Source organism: Zingiber officinale, chromosome 6A, assembly GCF_018446385.1.
Source record: "Zingiber officinale cultivar Zhangliang chromosome 6A, Zo_v1.1, whole genome shotgun sequence".
NCBI classification, from domain to species: domain Eukaryota; kingdom Viridiplantae; phylum Streptophyta; class Magnoliopsida; order Zingiberales; family Zingiberaceae; genus Zingiber; species Zingiber officinale.
Window position 1 is genome coordinate 48,733,745 of NC_055997.1, and position 27,824 is coordinate 48,761,568.

Sequence of the window (27,824 nt, forward strand, 5' to 3'; positions counted from 1 at the left end):
CGCATTGGATCGTGTGGCGAGCAAGACATGAATCGATTCATTGCTTTGGTTGTGCTCTATGCTTCCTCCTTTTAACGTGCCCTTCTTGGCGACAAGGTTTCTTTCGCCGCCTCCTCCCTCTTATCTCCTACTCCCTTCCCTTCGTCAACTCCAAATCGTGTGGCTCTCACTCCAAACCCCCCCTCTCCCTCCGCCGCGGTGGCTCCCATCGCATCCACTTCCTCCTCCGCCGTCGTTCCTAGTTGTCGCCGTCCCCTTTCCTACCTTTCGCAGCGCTGCTATGACCACCCCGCAGGCCTCCCTTCTCTTCCGGCCCCTTCCCTCTCTCCCCCTCTCTCGCCCTCCCGAGCGGCTCCACCCCCGATCCTCCCTCCGCCGCTCCGCCGCCGTCTCGATCCGCTCTCACCGCCGCCTCGCGCATGCTCTCGCTCTCCGCGCATTGTCTCCCGAGAGTGCTGAATCGGCGCTTGAATCCACCTCCCCCTCTACAGATCGAAGCTTTGATCTTTCTCAAGAGATTGGTGGAGACAATTCGAGGAGGGAGCCAGTTGAGGCTGTTCTAGACGGAGAGGTTGAAAATGGCGCTGCTCCCGTGGAAGACCCGTCGAACGGTAAGATGAGGATCGAGAATAAATTGCCTCTTGTGGTTTTCTTGATGAGAGTCCTGGCTTCGGCCAGGAAAGGCTTCGATGCCTTGGTGATGTCGGAATGGCTGAGCTGGTGGCCCTTTTGGAGGCGGGAGCAGAGGTTGGAGCGCCTGATTGCAGATGCTGATGCGAATCCCAAGGATCCCTCCAAGCAGAGTGCCCTCCTTGCGGAGCTCAATAAGCATAGGTTCTGCTGCGGCAACCCTTTGCTACATGTCCAATCTTTTTCCCGTGAGAATTACTTTATTTGTTGTTAGGTCATCGCCCATAAAATTTTTGCTGCTAATAGAATCCTAACAGAACTTCTATGTCAAATGATGATGTTATGTTCCCAATTTGTACTTAAAAACTACCAGTCCTTTTACCCCCATAACATCACTTTGTTGTTGATCTAAATAGTTGACTGATCTGTGTAAATCAACAACATGATTTCTCCTGCTATTTTGATGTAATTCTGATTTTATGCATCGATCTTCAAACTAGACTTATTTGAGGGTGATCATATCTGCTGTCCTGATGAAATTTTCACTTGAGGAATGAATTATCTTTGCTTTGTATTCTAACATATATTACATGACACACTTCGTGATGTTATCAACACTCATCTTCTGTTATAAATATTGTGCATGGAAGGATTATGTCTATTGAGGCCCTATGTAATTTAGGACTCATTTAGCATGGTGTGCATTATTACCATTTGTACTAAGTGGCTGAGGAGACTGCTAAGTGCATATACAATCTCAGTCTTTGGATTTGTTTATTAGCTCATGCAATTTAAGGCTTCTTTAGCATCACATGCATTAGCATCATGCTATACCAAGTTGAAGAGGACAATGCAAGTACATAAACAATCCTATGATTTTCTTCTTGATCCAATGTTAAACTACCTGACATCTTTTTGGCAGTCCTGAGTCAGTCATCAAATGTTTTGAACAAAGAAGTCATGCAGTAGATAGCAGAGGAGTTGTGGAATATCTTCGAGCTCTTGTTGTAACTAATGCTCTTTTATATTATCTTCTGGATGAGAGTTCAAGGAAACCATCTAGTCTTCCTACACTGGTATGAATAACTTAACTTTTTATTTTATTTCTTAATTACATATATATACATAGTCAGAGATGAGTCTATTTGTTGCAATAAGAGTGACATTGACTAGCTAGTCAATTAGAGTTGGGTTATTTACACTAGTTGAATTAAGTAGAGCCTTATTCGTCTCGACTAATTTTATGGTTCTTAATTTCTCATTGAACTCGTTCGATCACTAAAATATCTAGATCTCTTAAATCAGTATATTTAAAACAATTAGTAAATCCTATAGTTGTAGAAGTTGAATTAATTAGAGCCTTGTTTGTCCTGGTTATTTGAAAGCAATTTTATGCTTCTTACCTTCTCATTGAACTCTATAAAGACTATATAATTAATGACAATTTACCCTATCATTCATTCAACTTTACAAAATACCTAAAAGTTGCATCCAACTTTGATATTATCAAAGGGTGCTTTGTTACACAAAATGTTCCTATGCCCTCTGCACGCCCAAGCTAAAGTGCCAAACTAATTTTTGCTTGCTTGAACAAATTGAACCATCTATGTTTTTTTTCCAAGAGACTGAACCCTTTAAGACCATCAAACACTTTTTTTGCCAATAGTTCTTGATGACCCTAAATAGCTTAGGTTTCTTCTAGATTACCATTGTCGCACTATTTGTAGTCCTCTAAATCCATCTATATTTTTTTTCTTCTTCTAGATTTGGAGCCCTTTAGAGCTATTAAACACTTTTTGATGACCCTTGGTCATCTGGTTGGCTTTAAAAGTGTCAGATTCGTATCAAATGAACACAATTATACTTCTAGTGAACCTTGAGCCCCTTTATATCTTTGTTTTTAAATTTTAATCCCTTTAATGCCATTAAATATCTTTTGGCTAAAAGTGTTTGAGGACCCTAAAGTACTCTGATTTCTTCTAAATTAACACTAAAGCACTCTTGGTAGTCCCTTAAGTTCATTTATGTTTTTTTTTAGAATTGGAGCCCTTTATGGCCATCAAACACTTTTTGTCACTTTTAAGCAAAAATAGTTGATGATTTTAAATAGCTCATATTAGTTTTAATTCTGCACCCTATCAAATACTTTTTAACAAAAGTGTTTGAGGACATTTGGTCAAAAGTGTTGGGTGTCCCTAAAGAGCTTCCAATCTGGAAAAAAATAATATGAATGAGTTCAAGAGACCACAAGGAGTGCAACAATGCAAATTTGAATTAAATTCAAACTCTTTAAGGTCATTTACACTTTTGCTTAAAAGTGGCCAAAAAGTGCTTGATGGGCTCCAAATTTAGAAAAGAAGTCAGGGGAACACTGGGAGAGCTATGATGTTAATTTGGAAGAAATTTCCTTTAGGGCCATCAAAGACTTTTAGTCAAAGGTACTTGATGACTCTAAAGAGCTCAAAGTTTGAGAACAAGAACATGAAGAGATTTAGGGGTCACTAGGACTTAACATGGTGTATTAATCTAAGATCTTTAGAGCTACCAAACACTTTTGGCCAAGGACCATTAAGCATGGCCCTAAAGGACTCTGAATCTAGAAAAAAGAATATGGATAAACTCAAAGGGCTACTGAGAGTGTTACAATACTAATTTGGAAGAAATGCAAACCCTTTAGGGCCATCAAACATGAATAGACTTAGAAGACTCAGTAGGTCACTAGGAGTGTAATTGTGCTCATTTGACATGAAGTGCTGAGACCTTTAGAACCACCAATGACTATTGGACAAGGACTATCAAATATTTTTGGCAAAAATTATTCAAAATTAAAATGAACATGGATAAAGTCAAGAGACCACTCTTTCAACAATGCAAATTTGATGAAGATCAAACCTTTTTAGGACCATCAAACACTTTTGGCTCTAAAGAGCTCAAAATTTGAAAACAAGAATATGATGAGACTAAGGGGATCACTAGTAGTATAATCGTGTTCATTTGATACAAATTTGATACTTTTATGACAACCAAACACTTTTGTCCACTTTTAGCAAAAAGTACTTGATGGTCCTAAAAGATTCTAAATCTAGAAAAAAGAATATGGCTGGACTCAAGAGATCACCACGGAGTGTTGGAGTTCTAATTTGAAAGAAATTTGAGCTCTTTTCGGCCATCAAGCACTTTTGGCCAATAGTGCTTGATGGCCCTAAAGGGTTTGAAATTTGGAAATAAGTTATAGTTGATAAGTAAAAAAAAAAACAGTTTGGTGCATGAAGCTCCCACATTGCGGGGTCTATTGTACGCAGCCTTATTTTGAATAGTCGATAAATAATAAACACATGATAATAATGAAACATTTCACACATTACATGTTAACCAAAATAAAATGATGATAAATTTTACAATGAATGAGAAAAAGAGATAAGAGAAGAGGGATAAAAACACACACAATGAATGAGAAAAAAAAGAGAAAAGAGGGCAAAAAACACACCTATGGAAAAGAAGGAAGAAAAGATACTTAAAAAAATGATAAAAATCGGTGCAGACTGCCATAGTGCCAATGTTAGTTGAAAAAAGAGTGGTAGAAGTCAGATGAGTTGGGGATGACCGGCATTACTTTCTAGGTGGAGGGCCGTATAACAAGGACTGCCTAGCAAGGTGAAATGGTTACTTACTGAAACTGCCTAGGTGTCCACTTTTTAAAACAATGCTCCTAATTTCTCTTGAATAACAATGTTTCGATTTTATCTTTTTTAGTAATTCTACACATCCATCTTGGCTTTCTCTTCTTATTACATTTTGGTTATTTATTTGATATTACCTACTTGCATAATTCTTTGAACATTAACAGGTAATTTATCTGTGTTTTAAGGTAACTGTATTTTTCTATTTTAAAATTATTAATAGAAAGCTAGAAATTCCTTAAGTGTAGTGATAACCTCTAGCAACAGTGTCTTGTCACATCCTTTTACTAAGTTCATGTAATGCCTAAGGTCTACTATGTGTTCCACACGTCTCATGATGTTCTAATGGGAATTCAGCATTGGTGGTGACTGCTTCATCATATTTTAATTGTTTGGAAATTATTAATGTATGTGATAAGGCAATGGGAGTATTCAGAGATTGCATTTTACCTATTGCTTCTAATGCAATGATCTTTGTTTCTGTATGCTATAACGGGTATCTCTGATTATAACAATTTTGTTAGTAGTTGCAAGAGTTGAAGCAACGTGCATCAGGAAATGAGGATGAGCCATTTTTGAATCCTGGAGTATCAGAGAAGCAACCGCTACATGTGGTTATGGTAAATATCCTTACAACTTATTGTTATCATTAAAACTTTATTCTTTTATCCAACGGTTTGCTAAATATCCTATACAGTGAATTTCATCTTCATGTTTGATGTTTTACTTCACAGGTTGACCCTAAAGCATCTCACAGATCATCGCGGTTTGCCCAAGAACTCCTCTCAACTATCTTATTTACCATTGCTATTGGCTTCATGTGGTGTGTATTTCATCTATTTCCCCTTTAACTTGTTCTTGATTATCTTAATCCTTAAGTTGCGTCATATTCATCTCACCTTGACCTTGTCAAAATTTCATTGCGGCTTTAGACTCGAATAACTAGTCATACAAATACATGAAGTTATTTCTTAATTTTTTTTATCGAAGTCCATAAAAGATATGTAACTTATAAATTTTTATAATCTTAAACTATTCATAATATGCTAAAAATAAGAAAATAATATAAGTTTCATGTATTAGATAAAGGTTTAATCTAATTTATAAGAACAACAATATTGTTAGTTGAGCTCAATAAAATGCTCGAGCTCTATCAATTTTTTAATAAGAAGCTTGAATAGGCTCGATAAGTAAATAAACAAACTTGAACACAACTAAGCTCGACTCAGATAAGTTTGTGTACACCTCTATATGCACATATGTGGATTAATAATGAATAATAGTTGGAAATGGCATTCACTAACTTCTAAAATCATGTAGAAATAAGATTTTTCAATAAACTTTTAAGCTCTATATATTAGCGACTCAAATTTTGTTCATTTTTTTGCACACTTGTAATAGTTCATTGAAAAGGGTGTCCTGTTTGGAGGGCCAAAATGGAGGGGAGGAGAAATGAAAGAATAAGAAAGCTATCTACTTGGATGAAACCAGAAAGAGAAGAGGACTAACAAGGGATTAATTGGCCTATCTTTTTCATCAGAATTAATACATTCAAATATGGATAGATTGGAAGGAGGAAAAAAGAAACGATGAAAGACTAATTTCTTTATCACTAAACACCAACCACCATTAGACCTTGGACCATTGACATACCATTTAATGCGGTGATAAAAGGAGGCCCCACCATTGGGTCAAAGTAGAAGACAAGTAGCGGATGTGGAAGTCAAAGTCAGAGTAGGCAAAGGCCTCGGCTCGGGAAGCAAATCGATTGAGCCGAGTGGCATGGCATTCAGTCGGCCGGGCGTGACCACCCGGTCGATCCAAATCATGTCCGAGCGGCCTCTCAGGAAAGTCCGTGGTTAAGGCCCATAGCCGAGCAACAACTCTATCGGACCGATACCCTCGAAAGGGAGGTGTGGCCGGTCGAAGAAAGAGCAGACCTCCGACAATAACAGCTGAACGGAAAGCGAGACAATAGTTTAGTGCAGTACGCCCGGACGGGGATTGTCCGCCCGAGTAGCTACCGGTCGGCCGTGTGCAGACTCGCTGACTATCTTATCACATCTTTTTGGGAGTTTGTGCCACTGATAGTAGAGCATGTCTAGCAAACAAATTGTACTTTAGAAGTTTCCAAGCTGTCACATCAGAGAGTTGCCTGACTACTCAAGGAATGGTGTCAGAGATTTTTTGACTTGTCTTTTCTTAGGACACCTAGGAAAACATGTGTATGCCTTGATATGCATGAACACCACAGTGACACTATAAAAGGGGGGTTCCTACCCACAGGAGGGGGTATGCACAACTTCGCTATTTTATATACTTGTGCTACAGTTTTATGCTATTTTACACATCGCCAAAAACTAACTTGAGCGTCGGAAGGGCAACGCCGGGAACCCTTTCCTGGCCTGGCACTAACGTTCCTTGTTTTGCAGATTGCGAAAAGTCTTCATCGAGTGAAAGAGAGCGCCACATTCCCAGCCCACCGTCTTCTTAGATTTTGGACAGAATCATATTGGTGGCGTCTGTGCGAACTTCACCTGCATCTAAAACGTGAAGATGGAAAACGCTGGACGGCTTGTCACCGTAACGCTAACACAAGAGGAGTTGGAAATGCTAATAAATGGCTGAGCTGCAAAGATGGTGCAGCAGCAGCTGGAGGCTGCGACCGACTACCAGTGCTGAACCTCGCTATGTCGACGATAGCTCAGCAAGTCGACCAAGGGGCCCGAGTCGAAGCCCTGGTTGATCGGCGGCTGACTCATCGCGCTGCGGGCGCTCCCAGGAAGCCCCGAATGCCCTGCTCCCATATCATCGGGCGTTATTCCGCACGCCCTTAGAGGAGCACGGTCGAGGGGAGAAAATGCTAGGGTTGTCTTCAGAGAATGCACCCGCTTGGGATAAGCGCAAAGGCAAGGCGCCCCGAACGGACGAGTCACCTGAGTGGATCAATGGACAGTTCTTCTAGGAGATTCTAGACGATCAACTTCTGGCCTATTTTCGTCCGTTGGCGATTGGAGAATACAATGGGTCGACCGACTCCGAAGACGACTTTGTCAAATTCGACAATATGTCTACACTCCACCTGATGGAGTTAAGTGCCGAGTCTTCCTCACCACCTAATGGAGTAAAAATAGTATGATTCTTCTTTTTTTCCTGTTTCTTCCATTCTTCTTTTTCAGTTTCTTCTTCCTTGTGGTAGAGATCACAGAAGAGGAACCACTCGCTTAAGTGCAGAGATGAGGAGTGATACAAAGAAAGGAAATGAAGAAAACAAAAAAGAAAAATTTAAACATTATCGAGACAGAACATAAGAGATATATGTAATCTGACTAGGATTTCCTGCCCAGCATCCATGTCCGCACAAGGTTTTGTTATATTATAGCATTCAAAGTGATGCAGTTCAGGACTCAAAGTTTAAACCTTTACCATATATGTATTTGTGATCTACTCTTGATCCATTTTTTATTTGTATTTTTAACATTGAACTGGTCATTATTTTTTGTAAAAACTTATAAAGGTGTCTCAGATGGTATTGTTTAAACATGTTATGAGTTGTGAATTAAATAATTCTTATTCCGCTATATTCTTCAACTTTTCTCCCACCTATTCTCCCTCCTTTCTCCTCATGCCTACTATTTCTATTCTCTTTTTTATCTAATGTTATCATCTTTCTACCTCTAATCCTCTATGTATCCTGCATCAGTTTATCTTACATCAGTTTGATATGAGAGTTTGTTCTGCATTATTTGGTATTAGATCCCAATTGATATCCATTCTGTCTTCCTTGATTTTTCATCATTACGATATCAAGTCTGCTTGCACCATTCATTCAGATCTATCGACACACTGCACGTCTCATCTTTTCTATGACACTGCCATCTCCTACACAGTAGTTTGTTCTAGACATTGCTGTTAAAAAGCTTCCTTGATTGGTGAAGGTTGCTGTCGACCACTTCTGCTCCATCATCACGGCTGCAGTTACACTTCATCTCTCACAGCCAATGCTTTCCTAGTGTGAACAAATTTCTTTAGAGTCAAGGGTCTTGGTGTTGCATCTTCTGCAATGCTCCACGATACCACTGACTTTGATTTAGAAGATCTATCTTTTCTAGTTTTTCCTGGATTAGCTTGTCGGTGATAAAGTAGTTCACGCTTCAGAAAATGATTTTTTCCTACTTGGTCCTGCTCTATGATTCTATTCTCAGAGAGAATCTTTTTCCTGTTGTTTCTTTAATTTTTCTATTTTTCTTAGATTCCCATTAGTCTGCGATATATTTTTGGATCTGTCTAGGTTATTTCTTCCATTAATTGATCTATCATTTTATTTTTAATTGTAAGGGTACTGGGTGCGGCCGCATTGCAAAAATATGTTGGGAGCTTAGGTGGTATTGGGGCATCTGGTGTTGGTTCAAGTGCCACATATGCCCCTAAAGACTTGAACAAAGAAATCATGCCAGAGAAGGTAATTCTTAGTCTTCTTCTTACTCCTTGTAAGTGCTTTCAATTTAGTGTTATTCTGTATTAATAGGTTCCAGATAACTTAAATAGTTCATGTGCCTTGTTGTTGACTTGGTCTATCATTCTTAAAACTCAAGAAAACAGTAGATGATTTCCTTTCTTGTTCTTCTTAAATAATGGTAAATAGCTGTTTTTCCTCAACTGGAGAAATCAATCCTAAATGGTTAATGTAGAATTCTATCATATTGAAGAACATGTTGAGACCTGCACATTGAACCTATCATATTTTGTTCAATTGCGAGGCAATGAAATGGCTTATGAACACTTGTTGAGTAGAAGTCATTTTTAAATTCTCTAAAAGGTTGACTTTTCAGTTTGACATATATGCCTTTCGGAGGTTTCATTATTCTTCAAAGGGCATATTTTGAATAATCTTTACTTCAAACAATTAGGTCAATCCCACATCAAATAGTTTTTAAATTGTCTTAGGCAAGGGTGAGCATTCGGTTAATTCGGTTCATAAATTAACTGAATTAACCGAAAACTAATTTAATATTGACTAATCAAATCGAATCAGTTTTACTAAAACCGAATTAACCAAGTCTAATTAAAAATTGGTTATTTCGGTTAACATCGAGTTAACCGAATTTGTTTAAAAAATAATAAAAATAATTTATACAAAATTAATATCAAATTAACTGAATTAACAGAATTAACTGAATGCTCACCTCTCTTAGCACCATTCAACCATGGTTGTCGAGATTGACCTATTCTGATACAAATCATCCAAGTTAGGATTGACATCCACAAAGGCCAATCCAATCACAAGAAATTAGTTCTCACAAAGATCATTGACAAGTTACTAAAAAAAGGTCAAAATTTGAAGAAATTACCTAGAAATGAGTTAAGTTCCATTAGAAAAGTTATATGGAGAAGATTGAAATTTGGCCAAATCGAGATAAATAAATGGATAAGTTTGATTGAGATTTCTATGAAATTAGGTTGATTCCAAAATTTTGGACTTAACAAATGTTTTGCCCAGTTCAAGCTTGAATCCTAACAAACACACGAAAGGGAGAGAGAGTCTTCTTTTATGTTTTGAATTTGAGCTTAAATTTCTCATCCTCACCATCACCTAAGTTTGTCACGAGACAAAGCTTTAGCCCTATGTAAGTAAACAACTGCAATATAAATAGAAAGTAAACAACTGCTAGCTAGACCATACCTTTCATCCGATGAGTCTCTCTTAGTCCACCGAGAGATATTACTATGATTGAGAGAAATCTTATAGATTCATTTGAGATGTGATTTAAGGTTCCAATTAAGCTCAATAATGATAATTTTTTAATTTTTTTATAATATTTATTGATAACATGCATAGGATGACACTTGTTGGAGCTAGTGACGCAGAGGACTCTTATGCGGCTCATAAGCGATTTGGGGTAACAATGAGATTGAGTGTTGTGATTCCAATGCTTCGTATAAGAGGCAAGATTCCTATGCCTATGTGACCTCACTTCTCATGGGAAAGTTTTGGTGGGACAATGAAATTTAAATTAAATATATATGATTGATAGTCTATAAAATATATGTATTGTATACTTTCATATAAGCTAGGGTTGAGCATAATTTTTTTTTCACCATCCTTGCCTTGCCTTGCATCGGTGTTATTTTTCTTTTATATCATCCATATTCCATTTACATTATGGGGCCGAGGCAGTCTCCATCAAAATGGACATAGTGAGTCTTGATTGAAGCGGGTGTAATAATAATCTCTATGAGTGGGCTTAGAATTCACATGCAGGTGCATGTGCATTTAATGTTGCTAGTCCTTGGGATGATGTTGTAGTTAATGATCTTAGTGACTTTCAAAAGAAGCGGCCATATAGAAGTGGCAAGATTTGTTCTTCAAGGACCCTACTGCTAATTGGGATGGGGAAATGAATACATACATTGAATGTAGACTCTTGTCCGTAGGTGATTCCAGATGACATACTGTAGGTGGTGTGACTGAATTGCACTTGCAGATGAAGTCAAATGGATACTAAGGTGCTGCCGATGGGATGACACTCATTGGCAAGAACACAGCATGGAAAATATCATTATTGCTTAGGGAAGTAAGAGAGTGAAGAACATGTGGATGAAAGGGGAGGCCACCCGCCTCCCCTTGGGGATAAATTCTTTTTAGAAAAAACCTAACCATAAAAGAGTGGCTCTAATACTATATAAAAATTTGGAGAAAGAGAATAGCATATTGTTTTTTTAATGAGATATACATTACATAGATATATCTGGACTCATGATAACACTCTAACTCTAGTTTGTACTAATTTTTACTAAACCTGCTACACATGAACTCACTACCTTTAACACACTATTCTCTATGTTCATTTTAGTCTAATTTCACTTTCTCCACCTTGTCTTAATCAACCTGATCCTCTGCACCTCTGATTTAGCCCATTTAACCTAACCACTCAAATATCTCAATTAGGCAGAACTTAGGGTGGTTTCTAGGACAAGTGGTCAGCCATACCTTATTCCGATCCCATTCACCTCACCTGTGCTCGGTGCACTTTGGCAGACTTTACCAACCAACCAACTACTCAACCCACTTAGGTTCTCCTTCAGGTAACTTATCTAATTGATATAGGGCAATACCACGATAGTGAGTAGACTTATTTGTTTGTTGTAATTTAACCATGAAAGGTGGATTGGTCTTTAACTGGGATGCATTTCATATCAGAATAACTGTCTGGTGATTGAGATAGTAAGATTTGGGAATTCTATTTATGCAAATTGTGATTCTGATTATGTCCAAAACTATCCTTTTAACTGTCTGGTGATTGAGATAGTAAGATTTGGGAATTCTATTTATGCAAATTGTGATTCTGATTATGTCCAAAACTATCCTTTGGTCAATGAATTTTGAGGTAGTTTAATCCAGTCCTTCGACACATTCCTTTTTAGTTTGCTACTTATGAATTTTAGTATTTAAATCTTGTTTATGCTAATTGACATATGATCAACTCTATTATCCTTCCTTGCATCTCCACTATAGTTCCTAGTATAAGTAGGTAATGAACAAATGGTTATATATTCCTTTTATTCTTGTGCAGAATGTGAAAACTTTTAAGGATGTTAAAGGTTGTGATGATGCCAAGCAGGAGCTCGAGGAAGTAGTAGAGTATCTTAAGAACCCAACAAAATTCACTCGTCTTGGGGGGAAATTACCAAAGGTAGGTGCAAAATCTTTTTTTTTGGTACTAGTGCAGATCTTGTTCATATGTTCTTTCAATATATGCTTTTAAACACAATATTGCAGCAACTTCATTCTGTTGTTCATCTGCATCTTAAAAATTTGTTTTTAAACATATCTAAGTTTTAGGTAGAATGCTATCTTAATTCCTTTTGTCTCTTCTGCAACTTTTTTTTTTGTATAATTATAAATACCATTGCATTTACTAAACCTAAATGCTATGCTGTAGAGAATGCACAGGAATGACATTTTATTGGCTTGTTTTAGTATTTGGTTGTCAAGATCTAATGGTTTATATTCCTGAAATGAAGACCGTCACCATTTGTGTAATTTAAAATCCTGAATAATTCCATACAAGGTTTTAAATCTTGATTAGGTACTAGTTTTGGTTCTAGCCTTCTTATAAGGCACACGACATGGGTCAACACATTCTCACCATACTGACTTAATTTTCTTGGTATTAATTTATAGTTTATGTATTCTTATCAACATAATATCGTTACTCTAATCAATCACTCTATCAATCCCCTTAAAAATTAAATTCTATAATTTGTTTAAATAAGGTTAGCATATTGGACTCTATAGATCCTATTCTTAGTTATCCTATCAAATTGCTTCAATCTTCCAGCAACATCATCTTATGATAACTTATGGCTATTAACTTCTCTTGACTTTTCATAAGAAATTGCATATCTTGGCATTCAAATTAATCTTACCTTCTATAATTACAAATATAAGGAAATGCTATAACTCATTTTTTTATTAGTTGTTGCAACGATTAGGACTAAAAATCTTATCTACTGCATTAGAAAGATTGGTGAAATTAGAAATATTGAGAAAAATCACAAAAATAAAATATAAAGATTTAATATAAAAGATGATCTAAACGATATTTAATCATAATAAGGATTTAAAGCCTGTCAAATCACTGAATGCTCGATTTTCTATTGATTACTTGTATAACATTTTAGAAAACTATGAATTTAGATGGATGGGGTTCTTGGTCTAGTGGTAACTCACATGCAACAACATGATTATTTTGTTGATCTCATAACAAGTCTTAGGCAGTGAGGAGCTGAATGATTAAGCTAGCATTCATGAAAGCAACAGGGATTGTTTCCTTTCCCTGTGTGGATTTACTAGTATTCTATCTAGGTTGGTAATAAGTTGGTAGATTATTTGAGTTTAACAACATCAATTTAATTTCTTCATCATATTTCATCTTTTTTCATTCATGATTTGACAGGCTTTCAATCAATTTAATCTTATTTTATAGGTGTGTTAATTTATTTTTAAGTAATTTATTCTAATCCCTATTTTTTTTTTAAAACTAGACCATTGGTTTATATGAATTGATTGATTTCTCAGGAAATATCTGTTTTTCCTTTGCCAATACTAATCCAACTCAAGCGATCTATATTGGTAACATCTGATTTGACAACTATATTCATGTTCTTAATGGCAGATTTTTGATATGAACACCTTTGTTGGATACTACTATAATTGGAAGCAAATTACCAGCTTGGAATAAATCTGTTACTACCTAATTAGCTAGTGGAATAAATCTGCTATTACCTAAATTGCCAGTTTGGAATAAATCTGTTACTACCTAATTAACTGCTGAAATAAATCTTCTATTGGCAAAATTTGCTACTGCTATAAGTAGAAATAAATAAAGGGTTTTTCTATTTTTGATTCCTTGTTTCCTTTAGTTTTTTTTTTTTCGATTGATCTTTTCCTTTTTTCCTTGAATAGTCCATGTAATTGACTTCTTATATAAGGAGTGTTATTATCAATGAAGAGAGGAAGAAAAATTGAGTAATTTGGACTCTGTATAGGATGAGTCTTTCCCCCTCCCTTCCCCATTACATGTTGCATAACCAAGTATGGATCCGGATCTCGACCTGTGACTCGATCCCGCACTCGGGACCACAATAACTTGGTATCCGAGCTGATCATGGGTGACACGGATCCAATCACATCCAAACTCGATACCTTCACGGAAAGATTGATCTTACAACAACAAGTTTTCATGGAGCAGATCATCTTATGCCAACGAGGACTAGAGGAGCAGATGACTGAGTTATCCCATACTGTTCAAGAGATAAGACAACAACCGATGCCTATTGCAAACATCCCTACTAGCATGTAGTGTGGCCCTTCCAAAGCCTCGGAGGTTAGACTTGAACCACCAATTAGTGGCACCCTGGTTCCACGGTACTTGAAGATGGAGTTCCCCACCTATTCTGGAGAAGGGGATCCATTGTGCAGATTAAAAGGTATGAAAAATTCTTTGCCAACCAAAGGACCACAAAAACCGACAAGGTTGGCCTTGCTGTCTTCCACTTGGTAGGGGAAGCCTAACTTTGATTTGATTAGATGGAACAGGAAGAACCTGATATGACTTGGAAGCAATTCAAAAACAATTGTCATATCTGCTTTGGGCCGCCTATGAGCAACAACCCATTGGGAGAGCTAGCAAATCTAAAGCAGACAAGCTCGGTAGAAGACTACTAGTGGCAGTTCCAATCCCACCTCGCCTGAACCTCGGATCTCGGACCTCCGACCACAACGACAGGTTGACTTGTTTACTGCAGGGCTAGTCAAAGATCTCCGTATTGACATTGCACTGCAGAAACCTGAAAACCTAGGCATTGCAATGAATATGGCTAGGGAATTAGAACGAAAGCAGTACTTCCATCAAGATGGGGGGCTGCTGTTCACGAATTGGGGCGGGACCACAACCAAGCTTAACACCAGCAGTGGAGGCCCTCCTTTGGTGAAGACCAAGACAACGGGGACATCAACAAGGATACTCCACCTGCTTCATTCTTCAAGTGTCTGACCCGCGCTGAAATGGAGGAACGGAGAGCCAAGGGCCACTGTTTTAATTGTGATGAGTCCTACTCCACGGGTCACAAGTGTAAATGCCTATTTTGAATTGAAGTGTCTGATGATGACAAGGAAAGTGAGGAAGAGGTGGAAGTGGATTCGGAAACTTCCCTTCATGCTATTAGTGGCATTATACCCCACTTTCGAACTTGAGGACAATCTTAGCATTGAGGAGGGGAGTGATGATATGGACGCCATTGTTGGATGCCACTATAATTGGAAGCAAATTACCAGGTTGGAATAAATCTGCTACCACTTAATTAGCTAGTGGAATAAATCTGCAACTACTTAAATTGCCAGTTTGGAATAAATCTGTTACTACCTAATTAGCTGCTGGAATAAATCTGCTACTGTCAAAATTTGCTATTGCTATAAATAGAAATAAATAAAGAGTCTTTCTATTTTTGTTTCCTTGTTTCCTTTAGCGATTGGTCTTTTCCTTTTTTCCTTGAATAGTCCATGTAATTGACTTATTATTTAAGGAGTGTTATTATCAATGAAGAGAGGAAGAAAAATTTAGTAATTTGGACACTGTCTAGGATGAGTCTTTCCCCTGAGTAATTTGGACTCTGTCTAAGACGAGTCTTTCCCCCTCCCTTCCCCATTACATGTTGCATGACCAAGTACGGATCCGGATCTCGACCTGTGACTCGATCATGACCATAACATTTTTCTAATTAATAGCATGCAAGTTATACATGCAACAAAATTTTAGGTGATCAAATAAATCTCTTTCTACAAATAATCTGTTTACTACTGAATATTATATTTTACCTTTCGCTATCTGGCCACTTGGACTAAGTTTAGTATCAAGTCAAATATAGCTTGTATCTTTCTGTGCTGGGTGGCACAAAACGAATGTTTGTATTGCCATGTACCGGCTTAGATTATTTTGTTGGAGCGACGCATGCCACTCATATTGCCAAATAAGGCATGAGCTTTAAATCTATTATACCATATATTCCCTTTGGATTTAGAATATTTTGAAGATTTCATTTATTTGTATTTTACAATATTATAAACTGTAACATGTTCTTTTGTAGGGAATTCTCTTGACTGGAGCTCCTGGCACTGGAAAGACTCTACTTGCAAAGGTGAGAATACATCTCTTGTTATTAGATTAGTTCATGTGCACTTTAGACTTTAGCTGACTAATCATATAAATATATATAGTATTTTGTTGCTCAAAGGAAAGGGGATGAAATATGAAATTCTAATAGAAAGAGTTAAGTGGCTGATTTTTAGCACATAGTTATATATATATTTCTTTAGCATTAACATTATATATTAACTTTGTTGTATAACAACTATTGCCAATCTCTTCATTTATACTCATTATAGTTAACAATTTCATTAATGTAATGGATCAAATGCTGTTATTGAGTGGGCATATTCAATCTTGTTTTGTGGATGAAAGAAGCTTATGCAGTATATGTTGACTGAAAATATCTAATGCCAAGAGTTACGAAAATGTCCTGACAACATTATCTTGAATAGGCCTGTTCAACTCGATATGCATTTGTATTTAAAATTAGTATGAAATATGCACCATATATTGACATTCCAGTTGGTTTTTTAATGTGCCAATATGTTGATATTTTATAAACTCCTGTATGTTTAAATTAACTTTCTGAACTAAAGCTTACAGATGTGCATTCTATTCCTCCGTCGTCACAGCTAAATCTGGTTTCTGCAGGCTATCGCTGGAGAAGCTGATGTGCCATTCTTCTATAAAGCAGGTTCTGAGTTTGAGGAAATGTAAGAGAAACTACATACAAAATATTTTTCCAGTCAAAGAAATAACTTTGATTTCCTTGAAAATTAGTAGGCATTAGATTATGCAGATTTACAAATGTCCAGAGCCAGACCCGACCGAATTACAGTTCAATTAATAACCTGAATTCTGGCATGATGTCTTATTCTGGATCATGTTCAGTTATGATTAGTATTTTTGACCAATGTTTTTAGTGTATTTCTTGAAATCCTAGCAGTTGTCACTAAAATTGCGAGCTTTTCACTTTTTTCTTCTGCCTAGTGGTAGTGGTAGGTGAAAGACTTGGGGAATAATAGTGAGTCAATAAATTCCACATTAGTTGTGCTTTACCCAGGTTGAAGGTGTAAAATGTAGTTCATCTTCTAAGTTCCAATAGATGTTGGAACAATATCATTTTGGTGTTGATTGATGCATTGCTTGGTACGAGATGGTGTAGGCATTTATTAGGAAGAGGGGGAGGAGGATGATGAAGAATATGAAGAGAAAGAGGAGGAAGAAGAGACAACAGGAGATTGCTTTATTTAGGCGACCCTCTTTTTCCCTAATATTTTGCTTACTTGATAAGACAAATTTAAGAATTGAGGAAAGTTTTCTATGCAGAATTATTTTTTAATGTTTATTTCATGAAAAGGATAGATTGCGTATTCTTTATGCTATTTACTTATTATGATATAATGAATGGATGGATTTATGAATCCATTCGCGAATTATTTTTGGACATTGTTTTTATCTGTCCATACCGGACGGAAAACGACTTTTCTTCCTTGTCATATCATTGCTCTCAATCACACGAGCCACAAGCGGCCGTGGATTGGTGACACTGCACGGCGGCCTTGCAATGGTGGCATTGTGCTACGACCCAACGCGACCACAAGCACCAAGTCCGCCTCACGAGCCTTGGGCAGCACAATGTGGCCGCTGGCGGCCTTGCTCAGGCGACATTACGCAAGGCGGTACCATGCGACCACCTCGCGATCCACGGGCAGCCCGCGGGCGACACTACGCGGCCTACCCAAGATAGAGGTAGCTGTGGACGACAATTTGTGGTCGACCCATTGCAGCAGCTTCGAGCGGCTGTGTCTCGTGCAGGGCGGCACTACGACCTCACGAGCCGCAAGCCACACGTGACCTCACTTGGGTCGTAGTGACTTTTGCCATTTTTTATCTTTCCATCGTTTTTCTTCCTTTCCCTTTTCCTTTCCGCATGATTCTTCTCTCCCCTTCTCTCTTTTCTTTTCTCTTCCTCTTCCTCTACTTGAAGGTTTTTTTTCCACTATAATTTCTTTCCTTAATCCACACCTCGGAGTAAACAGAGCCTAAAGAACTCTGATTACCCCTTGCTTTCTTGCCGTAGAACTTGCAGCCAAGTCTTCATTGACTCTCCTCCGTCTCTATCCCCGTCTATGGTTGCACGCTAATGAGCATTCAACCATGTCTTGAGCTGGAGCATATTTTTGATGTTACTATTTGGTGTCACTTGACATGTGAATAGATAAGTCTCTTTTCTTGATTGAAACCTAATGAGATTCTAATCTATGCTTATGGTAAAAGGCTTCAATATAGGTAGTCTATAGACTAAACAATCTTGTTATTGAAGATAGTGGATGGCTATAACTTGATATTTCACCCAAGCTAGAAATATTGTGTTTCTCATTTAGCAGGTAATTCTGGTATACTGATAGATGCGGAGTTTATGTTCGCTATTTCCTTTCTGTAATTTTATGCTTTGATCCAATAGCCATCTATATTCCTATTCCATTCTTAAGAATCTTGATTGTTGTCAAACTCTTCTTTAGTCCATTTCAAGCTTGTTTACTTGCTACCATGATTTGGAAGGTGGATTAAGATTCTATTCTATGCTGCATAGTACACGTGAGTATGTGACATAACTATTCCACCAAAGAACTGAGACGTGAGACGCGAAACAACATTGATTTCCCTTCCTCTTGTGGTACTCCATCTCAGAAATCTCAGACAATTTTTCCACTTCTCTATTTCAAGACACTTCATCTTCATCTTGTGCTCCTCTTGAGCGCGAATAGGTTTCCTCTAGCTTCTCTAGGTAAGTCGTCATTGGCTCCTCTATTACTTCATCTTTTTGATCCCTACCTCTTCTTCTTCTTGTTAATTTTTTCCTTCTACTCAGGGCTACCTATACTTATCTTGGCATGGTGCCATGGCATTAAGATTATATCATTTCGGCTTGGGACCACTACCCTAAGTGAGAACGAATTTTAAACCTTGGTTTGAAATATTATTTTATGCCAATGTACATGATCAAAACAAATTGTTCATTGGTATAGGCATGCGGATTGGCTAGCAACACGAGACCTCAGACAAATCTTCTTCCTTCACACAAAATGTCTTCAATGTGCTAGCTTCGTTAAAATTTTGACTGTGAGGCAGAATAGCTCTTCCGACTCTATCAGAAGACGATTTCATCTCTAAGATATGTTTTGTTATCCCCCAGGTTCTAGGTATCAACTCCACGTGTTTGCATGTAGCAAGACACTGACACCATCTCGTTCTGACTGGGCATTTAAACCTTGCTTGTTACCAAGCTCTAATTGTTAAGTTTTTTTAAAAGTTTATTACACGTGTGCACTCTAATCTTGTGCTTTGTGACCAGCAAAAAGACTTGTTCTGATTGATGTGTTTTTTTTTAACCAAAGTATTTTAATTTTAATTTTAATTTCTTGTAACTTCTTCTCTTGGCTACTTTTAAATATATATTATTGGTATAACCTTTTTCTATTCTCGATAGTTTTTTGGTGCAATTACAAGGAAACATGCCATTGACATTATCAAGGATTTTTATTATCCCCACAAATTATCATAAGTTAGTTTGGTTTACAAGAAGGCCATATTATGAATATCCAACTAAAAATTCTTTTGTGGCTTGCTTTTCATACCAGGTTTGTTGGAGTTGGAGCACGTCGTGTAAGGTCATTATTTCAGGCAGCTAAGAAAAAGGTGCTATTTGATAATCTGCTATTTGTTTAATATTTGTATTTATTAGTTACCTATACTTTAAACATGCTGAATAATTTATTATTTTCTATGGTTTATGATTGTGATATTTAGATTGTTTCCTTTTCTTTATTTATTTGTTTTTTTAAAAGATAAAATAAAAATACATGTCAATATCCATATTTTAAAACTCCACATATTTCTTCTATTCAGGAGCAATTAGGTGTACATATATTTCCCTGATATATGACTGATATAAATTTAAATGGTATGCTATTGATCAATAAATCAATAGACAGATTGATTCTATTAGAGTTTGAAGCCTGGAGGTGCAAGGGGAGCATGAGAGGACAAAGAAAACTCTAATAAATGTTATTAAAAGTAATTTAGATTGGAACATTACCGGTAATTTATATGCATAGAATTCAATATGACAATACCATCTATATAAAATGATCGTAATAATTGGGATAATATGGGTTAATGATCACAGGGCCACACAACCATATACAGGAAGCTCTACATATATAACTGATCCCTAATTGGGATAAAATGATTTAATGATGATGATATACTTCTTTTATTATATAAAACCATCTTGAATTAATAAGTATATTCATAAATAGAATAGAGCCACTTAGAAATATGCAGGAAAACTAATACCACACAGAGCCGACCTTGGGGTGCTCAAGGTGGGGCCGGCGCACAGTGCCCCACCTCTTGCGGGACCCAATTTTTTTTAGTAATTGTTTTATATTTTTTTAATGTAAAGGCTAACAAAATAATCCCTGTGTTCATTGATAAAAAAATTAAATTAAAAAACACTTAATTATAAATTCTAAAACATTATGGACTTTTTTTTGTAAAAGTGTTCATAAAAAGAAAAAAAGCACGCATGGAGCATACCTTATCTTTCTCCTTTAGAACTTTTCCTATTTCTATCTCCCTAAACCCTAACCTTCTAGAATCCACTTTTGATCACCACGCGCTTCCTACATTGTGATTTCCAGTGCCGTTGTCGTTGCATTGTCGTGTTGCCACATCATTACTTTTCCTATTTCATAGCATCAATTTTATTATTTTTTATATGAATATAAAAGGTCTTTTTTTTTATTTTTTTGCATTGGACCCTTCAAAGTCTACGACCGTCCTTGATATCACAAGACCTAGACTAGATGACATGATTGACTTCTTGGTAGGAGCTCATGATCCTATAAGATTGACTCATGTAATGGGTCTCACCAAATTATGGTTAGGGTTTATGATGAATAGAAGAGTGCCTTTAAGACAAAATGAGTTGTACAAATGGTTTGTCATGTCCGAACTTTTGTACACCCTAAGTTAATTCATGAGGGAGATGAACCTTTATAGGAAAGTTCTTGGTAGCCCATTTCAATGACATCTTAATATATGGCACACCCACTTCGAACATATTCAATAGTTATTGAAATCTTTTTGAATTGAGGAGTTGTATGCTTATTTGAAAAAATGCTAATTTTTAACACCTTAAGTTTTCTTCCTTGGGTTTATCGTTTTTGCACAAGGCATATCCATAAATGAAAAAGTTAGGGTAATTGATGATTGGCTAGAGCCCACTACCATCCTAAACTTTTATGACTTTTATTCATTCAAAACTTTAGTACCATTATGGCTCCCATCATAATTATCTCAAGAAAGAAGAAAGGGGAGTTCCATTGGACTAAGTTTGCCTCTATAACCTTTAGGGTGCGTTTGGTTCAAGTTATCATGTATAACCTTGGTTATGTGATTACCAGGTAATCACATAACCAAAGTTATGGGGAATAAAACATAACCAAATGTTGTTTGGTTCAACCTAGGTAATGTAACAAAAACTTGTTTGTTTGAAGGTTTTAATGAATACCCTAATTTAATATTTTACCGTATTACCCTCAGTTATAAAACCAACTATACATAATATTATTATTATTATTATTTATTTTTTAATGTTTTTTTATTTTTCTTTTTCCGGTATATTTTTTTACTTTTTTATGTGTTTTTTTTATTTTTTAATGTTTTTATATTTTTTATATTTATATTTTTTATTTTTTTACATTTTTAAAATTTTAATTTTTATTTATTTTATTTTTAAAATTTTTAAATTGTTAAATTTTTTAATTTTTATAAATATTTAATTTTTAATTTTTTAAAAAATTTATATATTTTTTAATTTTTTTAATTAATTTATTTTTTTTAAAAAATAAATTTTTAAATTTAAAATTTTTTTAAACATTTTTTTACATTTTTTAATATTTTTTTACAATTTTTCTCTTTTTTTCATGTTTTTTCTTATCAGAGGGTATTTTTGGTAAAAAAAATTCGTTAACCCCGGAATCAAGAAAAACCTTAGTTTTCTAAGGTTTTCCGATTCAGGGTTGCATGGCCCTTTTGCTGACGTGTCGAGCATGGAACATTACTCAGGAATCATCGAATACCTAAATCAAACAAGGTTTTTGTTGATAACCTTGGATGGATAACCAAGGTTATCAAGAATAACCCCGAACCAAACGCACTCAAAAGAAATTAAGGAAAAAAGGTTCATGTTGTCAAACATCTTGACTTTTTCAAACAGTTTGAGATAGCTTGTGATGGGTGCATCCTATTGTTTTCAAATCAAGAATGGCATGTTATTGCTTTCATTTCTCTTCAACCATAAATTTAAGTCAGTATATGTCCTACAGTAATTGGACTAAATGGATTTCCCTGACATGCACAATTTGAGGTTGTTAGAGTTCCCTTGAGTGAGTCTCTGGACTTGAGAAATAGTTCTAAGTTTCCCCTGTAGAGTTTAGAACACAAATTGTGGAGATAGCATTTCGCTTATTGATCAATGCAATTAAATTAAACCCAAAGCTGAAATTGTGGAGAGAAAGTTTAGTAACCAAAGGTTTTACATCAAGTAGAACCAAATAGGATAGATAAAATCAAATCCACAAAACTAATAGATGTTACAGAATTGTTAAGATGGATCGATAGAATTGTTAAGATGGGTTGATGTTGAATTATTGACTTGAATAGACATGACTCTATCCTCATTGAGTTTTACAAAATGCATGATTGAAATAGAGAAAGGTTTTTAGAGTTTTGTGTGATCCTTTTGTGCCCCTTATGGTAAAAGGAAAGTTTCATAAGATTATAGTACGATTAATTCTTTTTCATAATATTAGCTCTGTTATAACTTTGCGTTAATGGAAAAATAAGATTCATTTAGCCATCCCCAAATATTTGAGACAAGAATGAGTTGATGATGTTATTGATGATGAGATATTTAAACAACAGATAAATTCTATAGTTAGACGAGTTGATTGATTAGAGTTGAAGGCAGTAGAGAGATCAATCATAACTCTTAACTCTGATAAGGTCGACAAACATGACTTTAAAATTGATTGGCTAATCACTTATCCAAAAAGCTTGAGATATAATGAAATGGACCAATTTATATATTATTACCTTGTTACTTCCATTTATGTGTGGTGGGTATACTTCACTTGATGGACCCACCTAAACCCAATGTATGAATTGATAAGTTTTAAATTTTTAAAATTTAAAATTTAAAATTTTAATTTTATCTCTTTTACATAGGTAGCATTTAAACCTGGACAGCTGGACCTCTTGCTTTGATATCATGTTAAAGTTGATTGGGTAACTGCTTATCCCAAAAGTTTGAGCTGTTAAAGAAGGGGATCAATTTATATCTTTAGTAATTATTAATGTTAAATTTGGGATAGAGTTCAATGGAGACAGAAAATCCATGTAGGAGCTTCATATAGTTGGGATTACCACAACTTAATGATGATGATGCATAAAACACTGGACAAAATAGAAACATGGATCTTTTGAAGGTAAATTTTTTTTTTCTCTCAATTATTGTAGAAAGTTGGATCCCTACTTGTGGAAAACATAAACTATTCTGTTTCTTTGGGGTATATCATAATACAATATTCTAATTTAAACAACATTAAATATATAAGTTCTAGTTAACTGATTGAGTTCTAAATGAAATTTATCTATGCTGGAATTATGTAGATGACCAATTCCAATAACACAGTTTTGAATACTGGTCAGACTAGTGCTTACAGGATGGTACAAGAATCAGAATGTTACATGCATACCTGTCAAACCAAGGATCAGTTGGACAACAGTATTGGCTACCAGCCAATATTAAGTACTGTAATGTTTTTCTTGGTTATACTTGGCAACATGAGTTGGTATGCAACCTGTTATTTGCTAGTGTAGCAGTTAATAAGCTAACTGATACTGGGATCTGCATCAATTAAAGTACTGGATAATGTATCTGCAACTTTTACATCTTCCAAGTTCTGCAATTTCTTAATTTCCAATTGTCTTCTTTTACTCAATCATTGGTTATTATGCTCTCATTGATTGTGTTTTTTCATGTGACTCAAACTGAAAACTTGAAGATTTATTTAAAATCTCCAAAATCACTTAATTCTTTAGGTTTGCCCATGTCATTCAGACTAAGAAAATAGTCTTCTATCTTCCCAGTATTTGATTGCAACTTCATACTTCTCATAATTTACCTCCATTGATTTGTTCTATTATATGATTTGCTTTCGCTAAATGTCTCATATTTATCAATTTTCATCTTCAATAGGCACCTTGCATCATTTTCATTGATGAAATAGATGCTGTCGGTTCCACTAGAAAGCAGTGGGAGGGACATACTAAAAAAACATTACATCAGCTGCTTGTGGAAATGGATGGTTTTGAGCAGAATGAGGTAAATCAGATCAATGAAATTGCTGTTGTTTTTAAGTGATAATTATGCTACTCAACCTTGTCCTTGTCAGGGAATAATACTGATGGCTGCTACAAATTTGCCAGATATACTTGATCCAGCATTGATTAGACCTGGTAGATTTGATAGGCATGTAAGTTTTCCCATTCCTTCTGCACAGTTCATCGATGTGGTGCTATAGTCCCATTTAATATTTTTTTTAAAACTAAGAATCAACTAACAGATTAGTACTGGAATTTGGAAATGTGTTGCCCAATTCAAGTGATTCATTTCTATCTTGCTGATTATTTTTCTTATTGCTCACACGTTGATAAGATTGAAAATTTGTGAGGGATATTCAAGAAAAGGTTTACTTTACCTAATTTCTCAGGAAAGATGCATTTTTGTAAACTGGGAACATCATATGTCGGCATCAGCATACTGTGTACCCATAAATGTCTCCATTCTCTTTAACTTTAATGTTTGGTTCAGTCCAAGCATTCGCCTATGTCAACTCAAATTACCTAATGCCCATTGGAACAAGCTAGGGGGAGTGTATTTGGGAATTGATTGGTCTATGATTGAATTCTGTAAAATTTGAGTATATGGTGGAGTTTGGTAGGTTGTTTGTAATAACAGTTGTTTTAAAGGTGTTGAGACAGTTACTTCTTGCTACCCTTCAAATGGTACTATCATTTTGTAAGATTTACTATTGCAAAGCATGACTTGATATCATTGCTATCCAAAGGTTCCTGATAGCTTTCTCTAAGTGCCCAAGGCCATCAACACGAGGTGAGTGCCTAATTTTCCTTAACATCTTTTGCCTGAAGCCACTTAGTTCTTCAATCAGTCTAGGACATTGGAAGTAGTTACTTTCTTGACTTGATAGAAGCTACTGTGTTTAGTAGCTTAAGTCCACAGGCATGATGCAGCTGTTATGCACTAAATGCCCTTTCCGTGACTGGGATCCACCAGTTCTATGTCAGGACAATTCCATCGGCACGCCCCTCATGGTGGTCAAAGCATTATTCCTCCAAGATGCAAGAGAACACAAATTACGCATCTGGTTCATCATTCACAAGATATGGGTGCACACACACACACAGATAATTTATCTTAAAGGAATTGGCAAGCACTGTATGATCCAAGTAGTCAGTCTTTTAAACAATAAGGTGGACTGCTCAATCATGAAAATAAGAAAATAATGTAAGAAAGGATAACATGAAACAATGTAGTATAATATCTGTAGTATCTATTAGTTTCTACAACACTAAATTTATCTACTGCTTTTGAGATGTAATGCTTATAGTTCATATTACTTGTTGAGCAATTATGTATTTGAATATCATGTGTTCAATCATCAAAGAAAAGAAACTATTGCCTCGTGCACAAAGGTTAGGTGTATATTTTTTTTTCATACTTCATAATTCCTTCATGCCTCTAGATTCATTGCTGGGTTTGATTCTTGACAATTTTTTAATGCCCTTTTCTAGATTGTTGTTCCAAGTCCTGATGTACGGGGTCGGCAGGAGATTCTGGAGCTTTATTTGCAGGATAAGCCATTAGCTGATGATGTTAATGTAAATGCACTTGCACGTGGTACTCCTGGATTTAATGGTGCAGGTTTGTTCTAGTTATGGTTCTTACTGTGTGAAGTCTATTATGTAGTTCAAGGAATCTCCAAAAGCTTGAATTCACATATAGTTGAATTGCAATCAGTTGAACAGCAAAAATTGAGTATTTCTGTAATGCCGGTACTGATGCATCCATGTGAAACTTTTCTAAAAGAAAATTATATGCTTCTTGAATAATTTGTAGATCTTGCGAACTTGGTAAATATTGCTGCTATTAAGGCTGCAGTAGAAGGTGCTGAAAAAATAAATGCAGTACAATTGGAATTTGCTAAGGACAGGATAATCATGGGTACAGAGAGGAAAACTATGTTTATTTCTGAAGAATCAAAGAAGGTATTGACATTTTAGAGAAATATATCTTGTACAAGATATCTGATATTCTTGATAAATTCTTTTTTTGCTGTGTATCTATACAATAGTGGTTAACTGGGCTGGTATCCCCTTTCAGCTCACTGCTTACCATGAGAGTGGTCATGCAATTGTTGCACTTAATACTGGTGGCGCTCATCCCATACACAAAGCAACCATTATTCCTCGAGGTTCTGCACTTGGGATGGTGACTCAGCTCCCTTCTCAAGATGAAACATCCATTAGCAAGAAGCAACTATTAGCGCGCCTTGATGTTTGCATGGGAGGAAGGGTAGCTGAAGAACTCATCTTTGGTGAAGAGAGTATTACAACTGGTGCTAGTAATGATCTGCACACTGCTACAGAACTTGCCCATTACATGGTACTGGATCATGATATTTCAACACGTTACTAATTATAAATACCATATATTTGACAATTAGCTGCTTAGCAGGTGTCAACCTGTGGAATGAGTGATGCAATTGGCCCAGTGCACGTCAAGGAACGGCCAGGTTCCGAGATGCAATCACGAATAGACGCAGAAGTACGTTTTTAGTATTTAAAAGTGTATCTTAGTTGTTGAATGCTTGAATTTTTCTCATGATACTTTGTTTCTGTTGTTGAATACTTGATTTTTTTTTTCATAAAAAATTTAGGTTGTCAAACTCTTGCGAGAGGCTTATGAGCGTGTTAAACGGCTACTAAAAAAGGTACGTTGATCTATGGCTTGCGTTGAATCTATCATGATCCTTATTAATCTTGATGACAATGCCATGCAAATCACATAGATGCTATGATCCTACCTATCCTCAAGTCCCCAAAGTAAGAAAGTAGTGTCTGAACTCAATTAATACTTTGCTATATGAAAGCTTGGTAGTTCATATCCATTTTATATTTGATATATTCTTTAGTTTTCATCGGGATTATGTTTCTCACTTGATTTTAACAATCACTTGCAGCATGAAAATGCACTCCATGCACTAGCAAATGCACTTCTCGAATATGAAACCCTCAGTGCAGACGAGATTAAACGAGTCCTCAATCCATATCAGGAAGTTCAAATCTCTGAACAACCACAGGACTTTGCTTTGACTTGAAGGATATCAAGAGTATCATATTATTTTCTCTTTTTTATCTTTTGTCTTATTGTAGAGTATGTACAGTAATGCAAACCTAGGTCCATTCTTAGACGTGTCATCTACCATATTTATTATGATCTGCTCACAGGATATCGCCCACCTGGTCCTGTTACATGACGCATTAAATGAGTAAATAGAGGAAAAGATGGCATCATTTTTTTAGGGATAGAATCTGCAGGAGTTGTATTTCTTTCTATGTTCGCGTTGGTATTTTTTTTTTCATTTCTAAAAATCTGTATAAACCATGAGAACCTAAATAAATAACTCAGGGCTCAAGTTCTTATGCA

General features: G+C 36.0%; 1 protein-coding gene across 1 annotated transcript; it reads left to right on the forward strand.

Annotated features, from left to right (window-relative positions):
• On the forward strand, nucleotides 1–27,824 carry LOC121996347 (ATP-dependent zinc metalloprotease FTSH 9, chloroplastic/mitochondrial-like). Its single transcript, XM_042550284.1, has 17 exons — nucleotides 1–834; nucleotides 1,553–1,706; nucleotides 4,838–4,930; nucleotides 5,045–5,133; nucleotides 8,649–8,772; nucleotides 11,885–12,004; nucleotides 15,960–16,010; nucleotides 16,613–16,674; nucleotides 19,606–19,663; nucleotides 24,294–24,419; nucleotides 24,490–24,570; nucleotides 25,910–26,039; nucleotides 26,235–26,383; nucleotides 26,499–26,780; nucleotides 26,853–26,942; nucleotides 27,055–27,108; nucleotides 27,358–27,824. The coding sequence occupies exons 1-17, from the start codon at nucleotides 59–61 to the stop codon at nucleotides 27,493–27,495; spliced, it is 2,577 nt and encodes an 858-aa protein (XP_042406218.1). The 5' UTR covers nucleotides 1–58; the 3' UTR covers nucleotides 27,496–27,824.